Source organism: Cardiocondyla obscurior, linkage group LG08, assembly GCF_019399895.1.
Source record: "Cardiocondyla obscurior isolate alpha-2009 linkage group LG08, Cobs3.1, whole genome shotgun sequence".
In the NCBI taxonomy this organism is placed as follows: domain Eukaryota; kingdom Metazoa; phylum Arthropoda; class Insecta; order Hymenoptera; family Formicidae; genus Cardiocondyla; species Cardiocondyla obscurior.
The window spans coordinates 1,362,297-1,385,186 of NC_091871.1; the positions used below are offsets into that span (position 1 = coordinate 1,362,297).

General features: G+C 31.2%; 4 protein-coding genes across 8 annotated transcripts; 2 read left to right on the forward strand and 2 right to left on the reverse strand.

Annotated features, from left to right (window-relative positions):
- Positions 1 to 723: 723 nt before the first annotated feature.
- Positions 724 to 5,461, reverse strand: LOC139104700 (sorting nexin-29). Its single transcript, XM_070660349.1, has 12 exons — positions 5,213 to 5,461; positions 4,220 to 4,464; positions 3,662 to 3,963; positions 3,451 to 3,573; positions 3,054 to 3,303; positions 2,853 to 2,982; positions 2,451 to 2,692; positions 2,086 to 2,298; positions 1,857 to 2,013; positions 1,633 to 1,773; positions 1,400 to 1,539; positions 724 to 1,033 (listed from the first exon to the last, which is right to left on the reverse strand). The coding sequence occupies exons 1-12, from the start codon at positions 5,213 to 5,215 to the stop codon at positions 949 to 951; spliced, it is 2,031 nt and encodes a 676-aa protein (XP_070516450.1). The 5' UTR covers positions 5,216 to 5,461; the 3' UTR covers positions 724 to 948.
- Positions 5,462 to 5,604: 143 nt separating this feature from the next.
- Positions 5,605 to 13,019, forward strand: Emc1 (ER membrane protein complex subunit 1). Of its 3 annotated transcripts, none has more exons than XM_070660341.1 (15): positions 5,605 to 6,090; positions 6,230 to 6,345; positions 6,441 to 6,624; positions 7,280 to 7,435; positions 7,508 to 7,844; positions 7,955 to 8,255; positions 8,662 to 8,682; positions 9,237 to 9,409; positions 9,496 to 9,657; positions 9,768 to 10,052; positions 10,141 to 10,336; positions 10,417 to 10,614; positions 10,815 to 10,925; positions 11,055 to 11,282; positions 11,358 to 13,019. In XM_070660341.1, the coding sequence occupies exons 1-15, from the start codon at positions 5,948 to 5,950 to the stop codon at positions 11,516 to 11,518; spliced, it is 2,772 nt and encodes a 923-aa protein (XP_070516442.1). In that variant the 5' UTR covers positions 5,605 to 5,947; the 3' UTR covers positions 11,519 to 13,019. The 3 variants fall into 3 exon arrangements, with proteins under 3 accessions (XP_070516442.1, XP_070516441.1, XP_070516443.1); XM_070660340.1 differs by having other exon boundaries at positions 5,606 to 6,090; positions 10,800 to 10,925; XM_070660342.1 differs by lacking the exon at positions 8,662 to 8,682 and having other exon boundaries at positions 5,608 to 6,090; positions 10,800 to 10,925.
- Tti1 (Telo2 interacting protein 1) lies at positions 11,875 to 22,736 on the reverse strand. Of its 3 annotated transcripts, XM_070660334.1 has the most exons (15): positions 22,489 to 22,736; positions 22,161 to 22,415; positions 22,002 to 22,044; positions 17,043 to 17,179; positions 16,789 to 16,966; positions 16,444 to 16,621; positions 15,994 to 16,325; positions 15,692 to 15,903; positions 15,201 to 15,596; positions 14,883 to 15,122; positions 14,252 to 14,797; positions 13,894 to 14,185; positions 13,589 to 13,817; positions 13,381 to 13,515; positions 11,875 to 13,304 (listed from the first exon to the last, which is right to left on the reverse strand). In XM_070660334.1, exons 2-15 carry the CDS (start codon positions 22,231 to 22,233, stop codon positions 13,218 to 13,220), a joined length of 3,078 nt encoding a protein of 1,025 aa, XP_070516435.1. In that variant the 5' UTR covers positions 22,234 to 22,415; positions 22,489 to 22,736; the 3' UTR covers positions 11,875 to 13,217. The 3 variants fall into 3 exon arrangements, with proteins under 3 accessions (XP_070516435.1, XP_070516434.1, XP_070516436.1); XM_070660333.1 differs by lacking the exons at positions 22,002 to 22,044; positions 22,161 to 22,415; positions 22,489 to 22,736 and adding an exon at positions 17,348 to 17,949; XM_070660335.1 differs by lacking the exons at positions 11,875 to 13,304; positions 13,381 to 13,515; positions 22,002 to 22,044; positions 22,161 to 22,415; positions 22,489 to 22,736 and adding an exon at positions 17,348 to 17,951 and having other exon boundaries at positions 13,727 to 14,185.
- LOC139104697 (PMS1 protein homolog 1) lies at positions 18,046 to 21,994 on the forward strand. Its single transcript, XM_070660343.1, has 12 exons — positions 18,046 to 18,372; positions 18,594 to 18,714; positions 18,825 to 18,989; positions 19,165 to 19,439; positions 19,528 to 19,647; positions 19,729 to 19,872; positions 20,032 to 20,414; positions 20,537 to 20,729; positions 20,844 to 20,979; positions 21,063 to 21,375; positions 21,451 to 21,589; positions 21,686 to 21,994. The coding sequence occupies exons 1-12, from the start codon at positions 18,235 to 18,237 to the stop codon at positions 21,785 to 21,787; spliced, it is 2,229 nt and encodes a 742-aa protein (XP_070516444.1). The 5' UTR covers positions 18,046 to 18,234; the 3' UTR covers positions 21,788 to 21,994.
- Positions 22,737 to 22,890: the final 154 nt, after the last annotated feature.

Below are 22,890 nucleotides of genomic sequence, written 5' to 3' on the forward strand. Positions count from 1 at the left end.
GTTGTTTAAACGAGCCGAAAGTGCTACTTGCGTTCTGCGCAGATTTATTTCGAGAGACATTTATTCTTGATCTCATGAGTCCTCTTATTATCTTACCTCTCCATAGTGAGAATATCTTACGTGAGTTATTAAGAAACTATAATTTCTACTTGCGCGATTAGTTATACTCTGATTTACCGGTATAATACTGTATGTACTTATTCCGATAACAATATGCACCTTTATTTTTGTCATAAAAGATAAATGGAAAAATGTACCTTTTTATATTACTATTAAGACGCCTTACGTAAATAAACTTTTTAGAAAATAACATTGTACTTGGTACTTATTTACCCCAGATCATTTACGAGTTGTCTCTTTTAAATTTTATTTTTACAAAATTATGACACACCTGAATAAATTAAAATTTATTCAGGTAACTGGTACGTTACTATGTACCATATTTTAAATCGCTTGTAAAATGCTTTATACATATTCAAACTTGAGCAAACATAATTTACATTTTATTCCTATTATTTTACAGAATATAATTATATTCAATCGTATACTGTGTTTTATAGATCAATAACAAACACGCTATTAATATTGCGTGCGGTTTAATAAAAATAATTAATTTTTTTTCCCCTTAATCAAATTAAGGATTTTAAATTGGGATAATATCATTTTTTTTGGTAATAAAAAAAAAAGAAAAAAAAAACATTGGAAAATATAAATGTTGCTCACTTAAAAAGACCAGCTTTTAATTATTTTTTGCTACATATTACACACATGCTGGTACTCTATATAGTCAAATGTGCATGAGATACATTCTTATTTACATAAATACACTCAACGGTACTTATTTTCTTAATTATCAACAGTGTATATTGTATAACAAGATACTTGTCTGACGTAATTAAATAAAAAATTTTTTTAATATGTACAAATTGTCTATAAAAATTGTCATGATTATAAACCCATATATTGAGGTGAGGAAGAAAAAGTATTTCTTGCAGAATTATTTTTCCTCGATTCCTCAGCATTAGGACTATCACTGAAAATAAAAACTAATGATAATATTTTAACAAAAATGTAAATATATATTTAAAAAAAAATTTATTTTATTAAATCAAAAACATTTATTATCAAAATTATTCTTCTTTGCATTATATGCGAAAAATAATAAATTTTAATATATTATTTTTCAAACAAACGCGGAAGTCATATACCTAATTATATTTAGCGCTAATTGTAAATAGCTATACTTTAGCGCTAAATTTGAACCAATATACAATATTTACAGTTATATAAGTGAGAAGTTTCTTAATTTATAACAGTGTCGTCCAATAATTATTTCTTTTGCTACTATTGGACAGCGCTGATTTGTCAATAAAAGGTTTTTGTAAACTAAATAAGTTACCCAAAAAAAGGCATCAGAGACACGAGCGTCTGCCTGCTTGGCCTACACGCAAATACAGGTGAACATTGCGCTACACGTCCAACGATACGTCGTAACCATTGCTGCAGCTTCTGTCGCCGTTCTTCCACAAATTTGGCATCCTAAAATTTTATATTATTTATCGATTCTTATACCGAAACATTTTTACACGACAAAGATATATCCATGTATATGTTTCATATACTATAACTTACCTTATTTCCTATCGTTTTTTTCGGAGGAAATTCGAAAGTTGCAACAATAGCGTCGTGTTTCTTTAACTCTCTATAAAGCGAATAAAATTGAGCGTACCGCCGATAAATGTTCCACTCTATATCTCTTATGCGTACGTAAATCTGTATTTAATATAATAAACGTACAAATTAAACAAACCATCACAATGAAAAGATTTTATTGAAAAAACGAGAAACAATCATACTTGATAAACGTGATGGATGTCAGATGATTGTCCTGTAAGAAACGCCGATGGAATCCATATATGAATAAGACATGGTGGTTCCGCAGGTAAATCCTCCTCGTTCAATGGTCCTCGGAGACACTCTAATTCTGTTTGTAGCATTTTTACTAATTTGTCCCTATATAAAATTTAAACAATATAGAAAAATATTATCGCTAAGTTATTTGCGCAACTTTGCATTAATACACACTTGTTTGTTAACTGCATTGTTAATCTAGCATTAAATTCCATTAACTCGGCATGCATATCTGCAACTTGTATCAACTTTTCCTCATATTGTTTTGCCTCATTATGATAATCTAACGATGGATCTTCCTCAGATACCGTGGAATTGGAATCTCGTCTTAACATTTGAACAGCAGTGACATACTTACGCAATTGCTGTCGTAAGAGCTCGTTCTCTCTGTATAATTAGAAGCCAGTTGAATTAATACAAATTATACTACTTGATATAACTAAAATTATACTATTAGCAATAAAAATTAAACTTTGTAGCAAATTGTAAAAATAATAAAAACTAATTTTTTATAAACTATTTATATAATCTTAATGTACCTATTTAATGTTTGCAACTGTAATTCATGCTTTTCCATATAATGTTGATGTTGCCTCTGGAAACGAGCTAATTGCAATCTGCTTGTTATAGCATCTTCTCTAGCTTGTTCCAAGACTTCTGTCATAGCTATAAGTCTCACGCGTAATGTATCTACATTCAAAGTGTGAGGATCAACATGAAAATCTAAACCAACTAATGGTTCTGTTGCTTCTACTGCAGGTTCCGTTATTTCTGATGAATCCTAAAAAAATTTAATGTTTTTTTAATTTTTTCTTGTTCTTAAATTTTAACAAATATTACAAATTTACACTGCATTAACAAATCTGCTTTAAATTTTCAAATGTTTAATAAGAGAATATATATTAATCTTTTATTAAAAATAAATTTTAATGTAAACTTACGTCTAAATAATTTGGCAGAGCAACTAACATATCATCTAACGTTTGATCAAGTGTTGAAATAGGTACAAGTCCGCCTAAATTTCCAGTGTCCATTACAGGGGTCAAGATTTTTTCTTCTTCAAAAGAATCACTGTAAATATAAGGAAATATTATAAAAAAACAATCTTGTATTATCAGTTATTATAATAGAGAGATATCTACCGTTGCTCCCACTCCGGAAGTTTTGTATTAATCGCGGTATTGTCATTGGAATCTACTTGAGGTTGACAATCTGATAAACATGGGGAAGAAGATTCTTTAGTCGGTGTTACGGTACGAGAACTAGGACATGTCGGTGGAGCGCTAATAGAAGTTGCAGTTTCTCTCCGTTCTTCTTCCTCATTGTCATCAAAAGAAATTATACGAGTTTGTACTTTCTTTTTACGCTTTTCATGTTCAGATGGAAGAGATTCTGTTTAATAACAATTAGCATAATAATTAATAACTCGCAAAATTTTATAATGTATTATAAGTAAATAAGTTTGCTTAAAGTTTGTTTTAATTAGAAATTTACTTAATATCTTTACATTTATATATAGTACAGTGCACTGTTAAATACCTGGTATTATTGTAGAAATAATTGGCTCAGATTGTGCGTATCTATTTCTGTCCATACCGTTTTCATTCAGATCATCAAGCTCTTCATTGTCTGTTCTTATCGCAAATAAAATTGTTCCGAGGCCTAATAATACGTATATAATATAATAAATGTGTACAATTAAATCAATTTTTTTAAAAATTCAATAAAGAACTTATTTAAAAATTAATACCTGCAGCTACATTAGGTAACACCGAGCTCTTTTCTTGATCAAGTAAAAAAGCCCATTCTTCATAAAAAGGAGATAATGTGTTAGGATTTATAATAGCGTGTAAATGCCGTTCGAGAGATCTTTCGTTCAGGACAGCTCTTAGCCATGCTCTGCCTCGACCATAATCTGTACGAACTTTTCTCAATGTACTAAAACGTTCTTGTTCATGCCAAGTAAGCTGATCTTTTATGCACGGCCAAAATGCTATATCAGCTACATTACCGGGTCTTGTATTACCACCAGAAACTAAGTCAGATACATGTCTATAAAAGAAATGTAAAAAAAATTTGTTATACAACAGTTTTATTATAATTTAAAATATTTTAATTTAAAAGTACGATTGATTATGCCAAAATTATATATGCTAAAAATTTATCAGCAGAAAATGAATTTATCGCCTTATTGAGCGACATTGCAGATAAAACGTGTGATCTGTTTTATGGCCTTGCACGCTTATACAGGAAACAGAAAGCAGAAAGAAGATAATTACATATCACATTAGAATGATATAAGCATTACCTGAATGCCGAGTTGATCTTTTCTATATAATTTGTCTTTAATCCATGACTAAAAATTAATTGAAATATATGACAGAGCTTTGCCACACATGCTTCTGACTCCGTGGCTAATTCCGCACGTCCGCCGAACCTGATGTGGCATTCTTTCACGGAGACTAATAGCTCTTCCAATAGTTTTTCCTTTTCAGCTGCATGATCTATTATATTATGCGTATTCGGCACTATCGCTGACATAATACGCAAAGCCTAAAATAACATTTCAAGAAATTAATAAAAGTCAACGATAATTATTTCACTATTTTTCAGAGTGTATCTTTTAAGTAACATAAAATAAAAAAATTTATAATTATTGCAAGTTACATAAAATGTATAAAAATCATCGTTTAATTATTTTCTTTTAACATTATACATCTTTTAATTTTATTAAATCGCTACTCGTTAAAAAATAAAATCTGTTTAATGTAGCATAGCATTAAAAATCAGTTTATAAAAAAAAAAAAATCTTAATAATATTATTTATTAATCTTTCTATTGTTAATTTTTTTTTTTTTTAATAACTCTTGACGCTATAATAAACATAATTATAAAGCTCGTTTACATAACAATTTATAAATTAAAAGAAAAAAAAATCCTTGCGCAAGTCTCGAAGTACATCGTCAGTATTATTGCAATTCATTAGTCATCGTGTGTACAAAGAACCCATATATATTCCCGAGGCGTTTGACAGTTGGATCTGCGTGCAACATACCCACGCGAAACACGAATGGTCTGCCATAAGAAATTTCCAAAGCTCTGTAAATGAGTCACCGCAGAATATCGAACTGAATCTCTCGAGATTTCTCCCGGACGCTAGTCGTCATCGCGATTCGTATCACGATAATTAAGATTACGGTATCAGCCGTGTCCGATGACATCCGATATTTCTAGTAAATCAACGACACGCGACGCGTGGAGAAGGGAAACAGAGGAAAAAAAAAAAGATCGACGAGCTCACCATTTAAGCGATCCAGGGATCAGGTTTTGTTTTCACGATCGTGGACCGCGAGCGTTCATGGAGGAAGTCCTCGGCCTGGCGACGGTCACGGGGTGGACCCCGTACGGACTGGCCGTCACTCTGGAGACACAACGATTTGAACGCGTCGTCGTCGTCGCGTCATGACACCTCACGCGTAAATGTACGTAAATGTCCGCTGCTCCGCTACTCCGTTCGCGAGTGGCAACTTACGACAATAGCCCTGCGTGCGGTAAAGAACTGAACTAGCTGAGTTAAAGCTGCGTCGCGCGCTATCTTTTGATGAAGAAGTTTAATTAAAACCCTCAGTTCGTTGACCAGCGATCGGTTACTAATTAGTTAAAAGACGGCCTGGTTTTGTTCGTCACTGTATACGTGTACGCGCCACGAATACATGCAAAGGGAGAGGAGGAATAGTGCAAGTGCAAGTGCATCCGGACGGTCCGGAGACCGGAGAGGAGACGACGGAGGCTCCGGAGCACCGGAGTACACCGGAGCGACCGGAGTTGTTGAGCGAGACTAGTCAGACACGGGGTGACGTCAGCATTTTCCGGGCTATATGGTGTTATAGCACTGACCGGAGGTGCACGTATAAGTGCGGGACGGTGGGAGTCGTAGGACGTGTGAAACGAGCGTGTGCGAAAGGGGTGAGCACCGTGAGCGAGCGCTGCGTCGCGGATAACCTCTCGCGCGGCTGCCGGAACACTTGTCATCGCTATGGCCCCGAACGCGTGGCCCTTTCGTCGAAATCTCAACCGGTTGCTTGTCAACGTGCCGGTCCTTTACTGTCTAATCGTCCTGGTGAGCCTGCTCGACTTTTCTCTGTGCCTCTACGAGGACCAAGTTGGTAAATTCGATTGGTAAGTGATCGAAGCACCTCTAAATAATGCAAAGAGAGGGAGAGGGATATAGCACCGTGGGAACGTTATCACGAGGTCCGCTATCAATCGCCCTCGCGGGGTGCTCTGACGAGTTAATCGCACTTACCGGATGTTTCAGGAGGCAAAACTATGTTGGGAAAATCAAGTTTGCCAGCTTCGACACGGTGTCCACGGAAAAGAAGATTATTGTCGCGACCGAAAAGAACGTTATTGCAGCACTTGATCTGAAATCAGGCAAGTAAATTATTATTATTATTTTTTTTTTTGCTTGTCTTTTACATTTGGTTTACAATTTGTTCAATAAAATAAATATGTTAATGATGTAACAGGCCAAATATTATGGAGGCGGGTGCTGGAGAAAGGTTATGATGGACATATTAGAACTTTAGGAGGTGTCGCGGATGGAGATCTAATATCTGTGAGTGGTGGAGTTCCAGCCATTGTCCGTGCTTGGGATTTAGCAACTGGGCATATACTTAATGAATGGCCAATAGCTGAACCAAACACTGACAGGTTTGTACAAAATAATTTGATTAATAGAATATTTACTATATACAGGATATCCCAAATAATATGTTGTTCCCAAAAACTGGATGGGAAATTATAGAACTGGGCTAAGGTCAAATATGATCTATTAAATATTGTTACTAGGAGATTTAAAATGTAATACATTAATTTTTTGCAAATCTGTAATTATGAAAGTCTAAATTAGGCTTCTAAATATTATATGTAGAAATTGGCATCATCTGTTACATGTTCTTAAGAATTTAAAACATTGATGACTTTTACAAAAACATAATCTATTGCTTTTGCAGACATACATCTCCATTTATATCGTTTACCACATTGGGCTTGTATTCCACTGACAGGTCTTTTTATATTTATTCAAAGCACAGTCAATTATATGTTTTGTACACCTGTAAATCTGTGCTGTTGTATTGATTATATATTGCTTAAGTCTCAATGCTCTGTATTTTTATTCAGATTGTCACTATTTTGAGTAATATACACATTATAAGATATATAATTATTCAAAGATCTTTTTTGTAACAAAAAATTAATATTATGAATATTTCATTGTGTATTACTGATTTCACAAATGGATATTTTTTGATTTGTCATATATTACTTTAATATACATATTATATACATTATTGATATTTTTCAGAATAAAAGATGTAATGTGGCACATCAAAGATGGAACATTGCATCATATATTACCCATTTATAATAGTGGAGTGGAAGTAACGTCCTACGATAGCAAAACTGGTGAAAAATTGAAAACTCGAAAGGTTTCTGCATCACTTATAAGTCGAGAAACAGAGTAAGTAATTTTAAATTCGCATTTTTTTTTCTTGTATTTATTAAATTTATATATTAAAATTGTTTTATTTAGATGTATTCTAGCAGCTCCATACTTAGCATGTTTAAAGGGAGACAGTTCTTTAGCTGTAGTATTTTTAGTACATCTGTTCGATACTAATGCACAATCGCAGTCAGTTACGATAAATACGATATTCGGGGCCGGCGCCCAAGGTCCGTATAAATTAGAATCTGTACCGGGAGAAGGACCTGTGATTTCCATCACTGCTGATAATAATCAAAGAAAAAGGATTTTAGTTATTGGAGAATTTCCAACTCCTATACAGAGAGACATCGCTGGTGATGCAACCCTTTATGTTGTTTCTGTTGATAATGAAAAAATACTTTTAGAAACGACATATAAAAACGGGGTAAATATTAAAATGTTTTTTTTTTCCCTATTCTCATAAAGTTTTTTTTTTTTATTAATGCGACTTTATTGTAAAGTCTTTTTACTAAAAAAATTCTTTTTTACTTCTAGAAAATAGAGATAACAGCTACAAACTTGTTATCGTCTGTACTTATACCTGACTTATCAGTCTCTTTAACTCACGGTTCTATACAATCCCCGGCCATTATGGCATCGGTTTGTCCGCGAACGAAAGGAATAACATACCGCCACTTGTTGTCCTCGCAAGATCATAGCATTGCGCTGTTGCAAAATAATAAATTATTATGGTCAAGAGAAGAAGCCCTCGCCAGCATTGTGGCCGTTGAAATTATGGAACTACCTATGTCTGATAGAGATCAAGCTATTGAAACGGAATTTGATCAGAAAGAGAGTAAGTAAAATTACATATACATACACATATATGGATATATATATTACAGTCTATAAATAATCTAATCTGATAATGGAATATAAAATAAATTTTATCATGTTCCTTTTGTTACTAAATGAAAAAATATGCCAAAAATTAAAATAATATATTTTCCTTAACTGTGAATAATTATTTAATTAATATATGTAAAACGTGCGATGTATTCGTTTTCAAGGTACTACACTTAATAACTTACTCGTAAATATTAAATTACAATTATTATTTAAAGGCTATGGAGAAGCTTATTTGTTTTAATTAATTACACTCTTATTAAAACAACATATTGTTTATCGGCACAACACATTTCAATGTTTAGTAACAATTAAGTTATATTAATTAACTCTCTTTTGTGAATGGCTGCTGGCAGGTATTGATGTAGACAGCTCATGTAAGTAGTGGAGCAGGAAAGCTGGTTTTAATGCAGTATCTTGTTTTATCGCTATTACAGATTTACATTTGCATGAAATAACATTTGCGATGTACATGCTCCTAAAAATATTGAAAGATACAAGACATACATAGGTGTGATTATGTAGAATATTGTAAAAAAAATAATAACAATACAGTTATCGCTATATGCATGATAAATTACAAGGAATAAAATACTCATGTTAAATATTCTACATGTTTGAGTTCAGACGTAGTAAAATGTTATTGACGCAAAAATACAGCGATTTTATTGATAGCCAGCTGTATAAAATGCATGAAAAGTTCTCATAATTTTAAAAACTATCGTAAATGTAAAGTCATTAAGTCTGCTGAAAAGATTTTCCTAACGCAGTGCCGACGGCTTAGCAAGTGTAGCATAGACAGTTTGCTATTATTCTTTTAGGCATCGTCTAATTTTGTTTATATCCCGCTGTATTACTCCACTCACAAATTGTAATAATAACAGTCATTCGAGGATATAATTCCTAATTTTACTGAATTATTTTTAAACAGGGGATCTTCTAAGCATGTTTCTTCGAAGGATTACTTCACAGATCAACCAAGCCAGAGCGTTCTTTCAAACAATACTCGATTTAGTACCTCAGCAGTCCAGTCAACGTATTGATCTGGTGCAAGATAAATTTGGTTTGCACAAAATGATTGTGGTTGTTACATCTGCCGGAAAGGTACGAGTCTATTAATTCCTATGCAGATCGTGGATAATATCTTTGATTTTAAATTATTCTAAATCGAATTGTTTTTTTATTTAAAGCTGTATGGTATTGAAACAAGAAAAGGTGAAATAATCTGGCAGTTTAAGCTACCTAATATCCGTGGTTTCACAAAACTATCGAACACGATGATTTTATACGTACAAAGAAGTAGCAGACATTTTCCTCATCCACCTCAATGTGCATTATTAGCGGAAGACAAAGTAAGATGCTTATTTATTATATATTACTTAATGATATGTAGAACTCTTGCATTTGCATTTTTGCAGTTTTGTAATTCGTATCTAACATTGCCCGTTTGTCGTTACAATAGGAAACAGGGGAAGGTGTTATATATACTTTTAATCCAATTACTGGACAGTCATTAGACGGACTGGTGAAACTCGGTTACAAAATAAAACAGTCTACATTATTGCATGTAGCGACTGATGAATTTTTACGTGGCATCCTTATTCTTGATGCACGCGATAAAATTCATGTTTATCCCGATAGCGCTATCGCAGTTGCAGCTTCACTCGGAAAAAACACGTATCTTTTTACTGCTGATCAAACGACAGGAATATTATCTGGTTTCTCTCTATCGTATAGCACAACTCAGGTTTGTTATACATAGATATATTTAATTAATACATTTATATTAATTAATGTTTGCACCGATAAATTAATCATTTTAATTATTACTGCAGGAACTAATTGCTCACAAAGTGTGGGAGTTGTTGTTATCGCCGAGAAACCAAAAAATAACGCAGGTCGTAGCAAAAAATCCGATAGAACGTGTACACTCCCAAGGAAGAGTCTTAAGTGATAGATCAGTATTGTATAAATATATTAATCCTAATTTAGTGGCTATAGTCACAGAAGGTATTGGACATGCTCATAAAAGTAAGTATATCTCTTTTCAAAATTGCGCAAGTTAATATATTATTTGTCAAAAAAATATTTAAATCTATCTTATTTTACAGATACGCTTAATTTATATCTCCTCGATGTAGTATCTGGGGCTATGATTTTTTCTATTACGCACAAAAGAGTACGCAGTCCAATTCATATTGTACACTCCGAAAATTGGTTGGTGTACAGCTATTTTAATGAAAAAGGACGCAGAACAGAAATCGCTACGTTAGAACTCTACGAAGGAAAAATACAGAGTAACACCACAGGTAAAGATTTCTCACAATTAATATAATTTTAAAATAGGTGTTTACTGAAAATAATATTTTAACTGAAAATTTTCGGTATAATTAAACAATTAAATCTCTTGCTATCAAATTAATTTTAAACATTTATTTTTTTTTAATACAGATATTTATACTGTTAATTTAATAATGATTATTGAACGTTTTAGTGTTTTCTTCTTTAGCAACAACAAAGTTACCAATTGTAGAAAGACAAGCTTTCATTTTTCCGGCATCTATTGAGTATATGCAAGAAACAATCACAGAAAAGGGTATCACAAGTAAACATATAATAGGTGTGTGAATTTATAGCTCGATAAATTAAAAGAAAGATTAAATTTTAATTATTTAAACATGTTTGAATATAAATTATATAAGCTACACACGTACAATTTAATTATTAAGTTTCATGGTATTTGCAACAGTTGCTTTAGCCAATGGTGGAATATTAGAGTTGCCATGGATGATGGTCGATCCACGACGGCCTATTAACCCTGAAATGCGCGAAGAAGGAGTCATACCATATATGCCAGAGATTCCAGTCCATATGGATGCTATTATTAACTATAATCAAAGCGTTTCTAGGGTTATGGGTATTCATACTAGTCCTAGTGGCCTTGAAAGTACTTGCTTAGTTTTTGTACATGGTCTCGGTGAGTGTAATTTTAACAAATTTAATTTTAAATTTACAAGTGCATTCTCACATAAAATAATTACGACATTTACAGACCTATTTTACACAAGAGTGGCACCATCTAAAACGTTTGACGTCTTAAAAGAAGATTTCGATTATTATCTTATTGTGATAGTACTTGCAGCGCTATTGATCTCTTCGTACATTACCAAAAAATTAGCATCCCAAAAAGCTCAAAAGCAAGCGTGGAAATAATGCCTTGTTTTTTTAGAATTATGCAATATTTGTGAATCTGTTTACTATAGGCAACAATTTTTCCTGAACATAATTAGTAAGATAAACTGTTTTATAATTAACCAATTTTGAAACACAAGGTAAATACTACGATTGTAATGCCTTATTTAAAATTTTTTATTTGGAAAATTCTAAATAAAAATTTATTTCAATTAATTGTATAACTGGTTTTGTAAAAGTTGAAAAATCTTTTTTTTATATATACTTTCGATATGAATCGAAAAATTGGCAGTTTATAAACAATTATAAGTAAAATTATGGTTATAATGCAGTTTATGCAATGAAAATATTAATTCATAATACTGAAATAGACTAAATAGTGAATAAAGATAGATATTTATTTGATACACGAAAGAGAATTATGACTATCATATTAAATATGATAATGGTAACAATATTAATAATTTTATTATTACAAAACGAAACACATTGTAAACGATGATATGTTTCTTATTTGTTTCTATAATTTATATTTTCATATTATATTGCATATAAAATATACAATTTACGTACATAAATATTTCAAAATTGTTGCAAAATTTCTTATAAGAAGTTTTCTTAAGAACACCATCATGTAAGACTTACAAGAAATAACATGTAATGGCCGTATCAAACTAATGGTTACGATTTAAAAAAATAGATGTGGAAAGCTAAACAAAAATCGCTAGTCGCAATTGCTTGTTTTTTAATTGGCCAAAGTAGAATCAACGCGTAATTGTACTAGCGAATCGATCAGACTAACGGCAGTCTGATACGGCCCGAAAGAAAAGTATAATTTTAAAAGAAAATACAAAATTTTTGCCATTATTTAATTGAAAAGATTTAGTTATATTTGTACATACCTTGAACACTTTATACATATTATTAATTTTGTTATATATACAACTGTAAAAGTAAAAGAATTTTAAAACTGAAAAAATTTTTAATAGAAAAAGAATCTTATCATATAATAATAATTTGCATTTATATGTGCATTTTTCTTATATGAAACTGTGGTTATCGTTAAATTAAGACTAGCTGCAAAAAAACATTCGTTTAAAATTTAATTAGCGATTAGGCTTTTTTAATTTCAATTTAAAAATCAAAGAAAAAGAAAAATTATTAGCGGGCATAAAACATGTTAAAATTAATCTAGAATTTATATTGAGATGCGTGCATGTTGTGTGCGTGTGTGTGTGGGTATGTAAAGAATGTAATATTCATTATCATATGCATATTAAGTTAATTTAAAACTAAAACGATATGTAAATATAATAAATAGTATATGTATATATACAGCATTATATATATATACGCACACGCACGCACGCACGCATACACACACAGAGCATCTTAATACATTTTTGTTTTTTAATGTATTGCTTATAGATAGTAAAAAAAAAGATGTATATAAGTTATTGTAAACTGTGAAAATAATTATCAAATGTTAGAATTATATCTAATAAAACTTTCTGTCATAAAATTATTTTCTAATATGATTTACATATATACATTTAACAATTATAAATTTTTTACATAATTTTATTACCTGTAGAAGCGTCTTGTAATTGAATGGCGTATTGTTATTCGAAGAGTTTTGATCTGGTATTGACTATTTATCAAACTTTTAAGACTACAATTTTAATCTTCAATATTTTAAATATATTTTTCAGTAATTTATTCAGTAATGACTACTCTTTTGTTGGATATACGTAAGGATTTCATGTACATTTCTGTAATATTTATTTGATGGAGCGATATTTGAAATCTAAAAAGCAATTAGCAAAAGTTTAATTTACAGAAATTGCAAAAATCGTATTTTATTATTATAAATGTTTACGTACCAGAAGAGTTTTTATATCAAATTTTGCGTGAAATTCTATCCGTTCTATTTTTGAATTCCAGATATTGAGACATTTAACCCATACAATATCTTCGTTATAATCAGCAGCATCTTTGTATAATTTCACACAGCAAGTCTGTTAATTACGTAATAAACAATTAAAAATGTTTAGATGAAAAAATATATGATCGTTTTTCTGCTTAGATTACCTGTAATGCGGGATGTTGATGTGCACTAAGATATGATTGCGTATTACTTAATATTTGCCACAACTCATACTCGCGCAGTTTCAAGAGTTGCGCGATTACTCCCAACGTAGATAATAGCTCGTATTGAGATTTGTAAATTTGTGTAAATTTGTAAATATCTACTGAACTCTTATTAATGCTTTCTTTAGAAGACTTTATTAGAAATTTAAAAACAGATGGTAATACTTCCCTGCGTGTGCAAAACATTAATTACACAATTGCTTTTCTAAAATATACTAGTCAGTGAAATGTAGAAAATATTTTACCGTAGAGTTCTGCTTTTAATGAAGTCATTTGATACTTTCGCGAGTATATACAAAAGCTGCCATGCGTGATTAATTATGAGAACATTTTCATCGTTAAATCTGTCAGTCAATGGATGCCACAATTGATGCACAAGAGGCAGCAGTTCATTCTCCCATTCTATTAATATTGGTAAACCTTCTTGAAGCGTTTGCATTGCCATTAACGATTCTTGTAAATCTTTCGAAGGTAAAAAGTGTATACAACGTTTCATAACTTCTACAACTATCTTTATATGAGTTGGTAACTTTTTATCTAAAATGAATAGTGAGCAATGAATAAACTTTCCAATTTATAAAAATATACATTAACTCTCATTACCTTCTGCGCTAAAGTCTGAATAATCCTCATTTGTCTCTTCCGCTGTCTCGGGTACATACGTGTTAAATTCTTCTTCGTCTACGTCTTTCTCAATTTTTTCATCAATCTTTTTTGCATTATAATATTCTAACAAAGAAAGAATAATCGTCTCCGAAAGATCATGTGTAGTTTGCGTTTTTTCTTCCCTCGTTATTTTTGTATCGTCCCAATTTAACAACGTTTTTATGCACATAATAAACGTATGAAATATCTTAAGAAATAAATGAACTTTTCTTTGGTAATGAGAAATGCTTAGCTGTCTAAGTATATCCTCTACGATTCCTTTTAGATGTGGTAAAAAATCTAATCTACTATATTTCATGACAACTTTAATAACGTCAAATACGCCAGGGTTGCGATCGATTTGACGTAATTTCATTATAATGTGATAAGAAAAGTAATCTACGTTAGCACGCAATAGATCACCAATTGTCTTATGCTGCTGCGCTTTCGCAATATTTTCGAGAGTGCACACTCCTATATAACTGATTAAACTATTTCCACTGCCTGAAATTAATTACAAATTTTATTAATTACAAATTTATAAAATAATTTTACTGCATTTTTTTTTACTACTAATCTGTTTTTATACCTGCTCTTTCAATAATTAAGTACAAAGTTTTTAAAAGATATCTATCATAGTCGTGTTGCAAATTTTGTGCTATAAGACCTAATCCTTCTGCCAAAAGACAACAGTGCACAATATTGCTTTGTGCCTGTGTCAAAGGAGTATCTTCAGTCACTTCTGTAGGCAAATACCATATTTCTTGTGTTGTGTAAAAATCTATAACTTCCTTATATAAATACGAAGAAGACGAGTCTTTTACAGAAACTAAAACAAAAATAATTAAAACTATGAAAGTTTGTGCCTTAATCTTAATTTTTAAAGTATAAATATTGCTTGTACTACCCAAAATCCAATTAAGTAACAAACTCAATTCTTTCCTATGTTGTGATGTATCATTCATTAACTCGAGAATAGTGTCGATTAATATCTTGAAATCTCCACATTCTCCAAGTAACTTGCATATTGTAACAAGTTTTTCTTTACACAAGTTATTCCTAATAAACTTAAACTGTCTCCACAAATCTGATCCATAAAAATATGCTGGATTATCTAAATTTTTTACGTTTGTCGTTTGTAGAAGAGACACGTTATTGCAATCGATAGCCATGATGTATACAAGAGCTAAAAGCAATCTCTGCATATGACTCTGGGATCTCATAATATGAGGCAATCTTTGTTTTCCAAATAATCTTAAATATCCAGTCAGCTGATTTAAGTATGCCAATTGTTCATTGTCGTCTACAAAATATATATTTTAATTTTCAGATTTGTTTTACAATAATAATAATACAATAACTTTTTTTTTGTATTAGTTAACGAAAGAAAGATCGAACCTGATCGTCTAATAATCGTTGGCAATCTTGTAAGCAAATTGTAAAATTTATCTTCCAACGAATCAATCAATGATTTTGTATCATAGCTTAGCATGTAACTTTCACTTATCGCGCGCAATACATCGTGTGCTTTTTCGCTAACTTCTGGGGATTCATCCTCAGACAAAGAAATCAAATAATCTATTAATGTCATATTATTTGATTTCATATTCCTGTATAAAATATAAAGTTATTTTAATATATTAAAATATATAATAAGAAATATACACATAGAAAAACATATAAAAGGAAAAAGCTATTACCGGCGACAATTTTCAAGTATAAGCCTAATACTTTCAACTAATTCTTTTTTAACTTTATAATGTGAATGACTCCTAATTTGATCTAACAGTTGTATACAAGCACCAAGTTTAACAGCTACTGCTTCAAACCATACTTGATTTCTTATAGTTCCTTTTAAATTATGTTCAATGTCACATTTTTCATTAACTTTCGTACTATGTAACGTATCAGTGGATATATTGCAACTTTTTTTCATAAGTGATTCTATAGATAATGTGTCCTCTTCAGAATCTTTTTCATCATTATCATGAACTACAAGAGATATAATTCTTCCCCATGCTCGTATTGCCATCTATAATTTTAATTATTATAGAACTTAAATTTATTGTTTAAATATTTTAAATAATTACTTTTTACTAAAATGCCTAAAAACAGCTCAATATAAATAAAAATTGCATATTGTATGTTACCATTGTAACTTTATGATTTTGAACTTCACCTCCCATTGCTATTTCCTGCAGTCCACTTACAATGCCAGGGAAAAATGCCATAATGGTGTTTGCAATTTGCTCTTGTATAATAATATCAGATTTATCTATCTCATCGTCAATATGACACAAAGCCATTACTGCATCAATCCCAGCTAATCTAACAATAATTAATTTAAATCAATGCAAATTTAAATTTTATATTATATACTATAAAATGGAAAAATTTATTATCAATTTAATAAAAAATTTATGTTTAATTTCCCGATAAAAATTTAAAAATATAAATAATATAATACTATCAATATATTTTTTTTTAATGCTTACTTCACAGAATGTGACTTTTCAATTCTTGCTATTGTTAGGCATAAAAATATTCCCTGCCCAAGTTTCAATAGATTGTCATTGATATAAAGTAATTCTATCACATCAGTAATGCATTGATGAATAAGATCTTTAATACATAAAGCTACTGTCTCCTTAAGTTCCTCATGAAACAAAATCACTGTGAAAATCAATAACTATATAATTATTTATATTCATTATTATAAAATTTTCGCGATGTAGTCTAATTTTCATACCTTGATTTGGCTGAGTCTTGTCAAAAATCTGAATCAATAAAGATCCATAGATATCAAAAAAGAGTTTTAATTTTGTAATTTTAGTCTTTTTTATTACAACTCTCAATGTCTTTAACAGTTCCTCTTTCACATTCAGGCTATATAAAAAAGCGTTGATTTAAAATTATTTATTTGTAATTTATCGTATATCTTTAAAATAAATACTGCAAATCAAGAGGCACGGCAGTGTCTCGCGCCAAGTATAGGCGCAGCGCACTACAGTACCTCTTATACGCGAGACGAAGTTTTGAAAAATATTAAATTACCACAAATTGCTTTGCAAGCTAGTTATAATGGGAAGTAAACAGTACGAGGATAGATCTTGCATGATTTTATCGGGGATCTTTTCAACCGCCTCTGCAATTTTGTATGCGCGATCTTTATTTGGATTCCTCATGAAATTGTCGCAGCATGACTTCAGCTCGAGAAAATACTGAATGTTAAATTGCTCCATCCTTCAATGTTAAAGTATCCCTACTGATCACAGAGGCTAGTCTGTCTTTTTCAAAATAATGACACAACGTTGGAGAACTTTACAATTAATGGTGCATTGGTAATTATTCAACCTAGCACAGTACCGTATTTTCGGCATTTATAAGAAATAAATTTAAGTAATTACGTATTCGACGGACGAGAAAAAAGATAAAGGATAGGAACTCCCAACAGTTTCAAAGAACTAACCAACCTAATCCATATAATGCTTATAAGTCACAAAAATTAACCTCTTTACTCCACCGTTGTCTGTAGCTAAACTGAACTGAACTGAACTCCGCGTAGTAGTAGTTTCTCTTTCATTCCTCAACGGGTCACGGCAGAGAGCTCAACTCGGAATCGCGGCTTCCACGCGTACAAATACAGAGGCTCGTCCGTGTGAAGCCAGCGCTTCAGCTGCCGTCGGATAGAGTCTGGCCTTTTCTTCTATCCGACGGCAGCCGAAGCGCTGGCTTCACACTGACGAGCCTCTGTATCTGTACGCGTGGAAGCGATTCCGAGTTGGGCTCTTTGGGTCACGGTGATTGTGTTTCATTTTGAGTACAGAAAGTGTACATACATAATTCGCTGTGCAATTTTCAAGATGGAAAGTGTTATTCCATGCCGGTACCGCGTAGTCTAAATTACCAAAACAAACACCCGGAATTAATGACATTTAAAGATGCCGATTTCGGAACTGGATGTTAAAACGATCACGTTAATTACCACCACGCAAGTAATTACGTCTGTATATGCCGTAGTGAAAGAATTAATGGAAAATGCTATCGACGCTGGTGCGGATAACATCGAAATTAACCTTGTACGTAATGGACAATAAAACATATAATTTTGTATATACATTTTTTATATAAAACAAAATACTTGTTATTTAAAGCTTTATATAAAATATATTCACCGTTTTCGGCTTCTTTTTTATTTTAATTGAATTAAAATCTTTTATTAATTTTTTAAAATTTTGTGTCAAATATTCTTGTTTTTTTCAAGAAACCTGTGATATTTATATATTTCTTTTTTTTTTAGATTGACAATGGTACATCCTTAATAGAAGTAAAAGACAATGGTTGTGGTATATCTAAGGAAGATGCACCGTATATGGCATTAAGTTCCCATACATCTAAAATAACACATTTTGATGATTTAGGTAGTATAATAAATATAATATTTTAATTAACTGGTTTTTTTTAATTATATTGTAATTATCGTATAAGCACCATAGTAATTTTGATAAACAAATTTATATCTTTTTGTCAGATGCTTTACAAACTTTTGGATTTAGAGGTGAGGCACTTAATGCATTGTGTGCAGTAGCAGAAGTTAATATTATAACAAAAACAGAAGAGGATAATGTTGGAGTTTTATATACAATGAATCATAATGGACAAATTGTGACTGACAAACCTTGCTCGAGAAGCACTGGTAAAATTATCTTTATAATTTAAAAAATTAAAATGTACCATGAATTATATGTGATTATAATTGTATTTTACTATGTATCAAGAGGCACGGTAGTGCCTCGCGCCAAATATAGGCGCAGCATACTCCGAGCCTTTCTTACACGAATAGTATGTACACTAATGTATTATATTCTTAGGAACTACCATACAAGTAAAGGATTTATTTAAACAAATACCTGTTAGAAGACAAATAATAACCAACGCAAGAAAAGCTAATCAAACTATCAAATTATTGGAGATATTAATGCAATGTTTTGGGATATGTAAACCAAATGTACGAATTCAATTTAGAGTAAATAATAATGTTACATTTACAAAACCAAGTTTAAATAATATTAAAGAAGCAGTAAATCATATATTGGGCAGAAAAATTGTGTCTAACATGGAATGGATCGAGTCTAAAAGTGCAGAAGTGAGTGTATTTAAAAAATTAAATTAAATTATAGAATATATTTAGTTAAAATTAATAACTTCTATAATTTATTTTGACAATTTTTCAGTTTACTTTGCAAGTAATGCTGCCTTCAAAAAGAGCACAGGATTTATCAGAAAGGTCTCATCCTGACTTACACTATATTTTTGTAAATAATAGGCCAATTAAACATAAGGATTTAGAAAAGGTACGTTTTATGTGTACATATACTTATATTCAAAGTTGAAAGAGAATATTAAATTACAAATATATATTTTTTTATACGTAGCTAGTAAATAGTTTGATATTAGAATATTTTGAACAAGAATCTCGTCGAAGAAAAATGATGTTTCTTGTGTACCTTACTTTGAGCCCAATGGACATTGACATTAATTTAGAACCAAATAAAGATGCGATCTTTTTTAAAGACCAGGTAAGATTAATTTAAATATTTATTTTTAAAGTAATTGCAATAATTATATAAATTACCAAAACACGTTGGTTATTATTATATATTAGTCTTTATATCAAAATTTAAAATACAAAATGTAAAAAATATAAGCGTTACAAATCGTGTCGATTAATTTTATAGAATAAAGTCTTTAATGCTGTAGAAAAATGTATAAGACACTTTTATGGACTTAAATCCGTGGAAAGCAGTGAACAAAATGTTTCTAACGATACGTCTGCCTGTTATGAAGATTATACATTTAGTTTGAATGAAAATACGCCTGATACTGAACAGCCTGTATGTAAAAAACGAAAAATTCATACTGAAGAGAGAATTAATCAAGAAGATATTATTAAAGAGAAAACACAACTTAGTAATGGCAATAAGTGTGAAAATTTTTCTAAAAATAATCAACAGAATGATAATCAGCGTTGCGGAAATACGTTAGCTCTAACAACTCACATAAATCCACCAAATTTGAGTGATTCTGATTCAAACGATACCTTCCCTGCTGCAGATAAAACGTAAGTATATACAATATGTTTAATATGTAATCTTCGAAATATTCTTGATTTTTAATATTTAGTATACATATGTAAAATATTATTTTAATTAAAATTTAATAACGGATAATTATATAAATTAGGAATGTGAATTTCGAAGAAGATATTTCAACTATAAGTCAACTACCTGTAGTAGACCTAGGCGAGGATTTTGATATAGAAGAAATTACACATTGTAATATTTCCATGGATAAAATCGAGCAGAAAGTAGATATCCAAGAAAAGAGGCAAATTACATTGGAAGCATGGAGTAAAGGACATGTCTCTGGACTCGAGGTAAAGTTCTAACAATTTTAAAACATCTGCTAATTTTTCCTAATTTAGTTTAATCGTAAAATTATATTCTGAATTGTAATCGTGTAATTAACACTTGTTTGTCAAATGCAACAGGGTGGTACAAATATAAAATCAGATATTGCTATTGAAGGAAAATTAGAAGATAATTTAAATAATACAACTGTTGAATCAGATGAAATACACATTGATCATCGAGATCTTAATTTTCTAAAACATGTTCGATTACAAGGTAATTAAAAAAAAAAAAAAAATATATATATATATATATATAACATTTTTTAAAGATACAAATTGATAACTAATTTTGTTTAGTTGCAAAGGAACATCCCGATACATTAACAGCAGCTCAAAAGGCGAAAAATATTACTGATTTCTGGAAGCAACTATCATCCGAAGAGCGTGGTTATTATCGCGATATTGCCGGTCAAGAAGCAAAAAACACAGAATGGAGGCAAAAAAAAGTCGAGAGGAAAGTTGATGCTAATAAAATGGAATCGGAAAAAAATAAGAACCGGCTATTACAACTATTTGAAAAAATGAAAAATAAAAAGAACGAGAAAAAAGAAAAATTAAATATGCGGACAATAGTACCCTGGATTATTGACAGAACTAAGATAATTACAAGGTTTGTTTTTAAACGATAATATGACTATAGGTTTTATTTTATATATCGACTTAATTTTATTAATCTAATTTATAGATCAGATTTTGATAGTGAGCACGTAATAGGTCGATTAACATCCAATTTGTGGGTTGCTACGATATGCGAACGAATATGGATTGTAGATATTCTTGGTCTGATTAAGGGCTTGAAAGTTACCGATATAGATCCAGACAAGGTGCTTTTTATTAAATATATTTAAATATATTATGCAAATTTGTTTAAAAAGCCTTCTAATTATTATAAAGCGAGTATTATAATTTCGTTATTACAGATTGATGCGAAGAAGATCGAACGCCTTCTTAAACAATGGCTAATAGAACGTGATGATATGTCAGTAATGCATTCTATACACGAATTTACAAAAATAGTGTAAATGTTTAGTATAAGGCGATTGTAATTTATGTAAGATATTTTATAAGAACTTTTATCATAAGTATTTCATGTACAATATGTTTATAATTTGCACAGTTTTAAATTAAAATTTTAAATACATATCTGTATAAATCTGAAAAAACCATGTGCTTGTTATTTTTTAACAAACCCTAATTACAACCTACGAAAAAAGAAAAAAAAATGATGCGACTTACCAATCTGCATGAGCTTCAGCGGAGTTGTGGAATTCTGCCGTAACTGTAACATAAAAAAGAAAATATTAATAGAGACATGTCAGTTAATTAATGAGATTAATAAAAAAAAGGTAAACATTCTTTTGAATAAAGATTTAATTTAAAAAAATGTATGCTTACTTAAAAGTTGCTCCGCCGATGTATGATGCCTTCCGGGCCTGCTCATCCTCTCAGATGGGACGTGACGAGTCATCCTTCCGCGCACTGGATACTCGCGAACACTCCCGTAAAAAAAGAAATCGTAAAAAAAACGCCCGAGAACTACCGGCACACGCGAAATGACCGACGAGCCGGCTGCAGTTCGTATTATTAATGTAATCGGCGTTCGGCACTTTTCGTCAATGAACACTGCACAGCAGCGGAGGTCCTCTTGATCTGTAACAGAAAAATGACAAAATTATTTAGTAAATTCGGAATGTAATTAGGAAGGAAAATTGATACTACTTACCCCTGGGTTGCCCCGCTGGTGCAGGATACCCTTTCTAAGCCTCGTCCTCCTCTCAGATAGCAGGTGTCGTGTCATCCTTCCGCGCACTGGACACTCGCGAGATAGTCCACGACACTCCCGACCGTCAAATCCTCGAAATCCACACAAAAAACGAGCTACGACGTGAAGCGAAAGCTAAGTTTACGCGCAGATACCTCGACATGCTCGTTTCGAACTCTCCGCGTGACTGAATGTCTTCTCGTACGCAGTAAGAACACGAGTCATGCAGTTCGTTGAGAGCTCGCTATCAAACTACGCTTCGACCAATCACAGCGCTCCACTAGTAAGATCTATTTAGGCTGCTTTCCTTTTAGTAAACACAGTCGACAAAAGTATCATTCTGTCCTTGTTTGTATTGACAGA

Bases quoted from the DNA above. Each gene is read 5' to 3' on its own strand.
- Emc1 (XM_070660340.1), top strand. From the start codon at position 5,948: ATGGCCCCGAACGCGTGGCCCTTTCGTCGAAATCTCAACCGGTTGCTT. The intron at 6,346-6,440 runs GCAAGTAAATTA...ATGATGTAACAG, and splicing joins AGCACTTGATCTGAAATCAG to GCCAAATATTATGGAGGCGG. The intron at 9,658-9,767 runs GTAAGATGCTTA...TCGTTACAATAG, and splicing joins CATTATTAGCGGAAGACAAA to GAAACAGGGGAAGGTGTTAT.
- Tti1 (XM_070660333.1), bottom strand. From the start codon at position 17,535: ATGGAGCAATTTAACATTCAGTATTTTCTCGAGCTGAAGTCATGCTGC. The intron at 14,186-14,251 runs GTAATGAGAGTT...TATTCATTTTAG, and splicing joins TTCAGACTTTAGCGCAGAAG to ATAAAAAGTTACCAACTCAT. The intron at 13,516-13,588 runs GTAATCTAAGCA...CGTAATTAACAG, and splicing joins ATCAACATCCCGCATTACAG to ACTTGCTGTGTGAAATTATA.
- LOC139104700 (XM_070660349.1), bottom strand. The intron at 2,014-2,085 runs GTGTGTATTAAT...AATTTTATATAG, and splicing joins ACAATGCAGTTAACAAACAA to GGACAAATTAGTAAAAATGC. The intron at 1,774-1,856 runs GTATGATTGTTT...TATTAAATACAG, and splicing joins ACATCCATCACGTTTATCAA to ATTTACGTACGCATAAGAGA.
- LOC139104697 (XM_070660343.1), top strand. From the start codon at position 18,235: ATGCCGATTTCGGAACTGGATGTTAAAACGATCACGTTAATTACCACC. The intron at 18,990-19,164 runs GTAAAATTATCT...TTATATTCTTAG, and splicing joins ACCTTGCTCGAGAAGCACTG to GAACTACCATACAAGTAAAG. The intron at 21,376-21,450 runs GTTTGTTTTTAA...TCTAATTTATAG, and splicing joins AGAACTAAGATAATTACAAG to ATCAGATTTTGATAGTGAGC.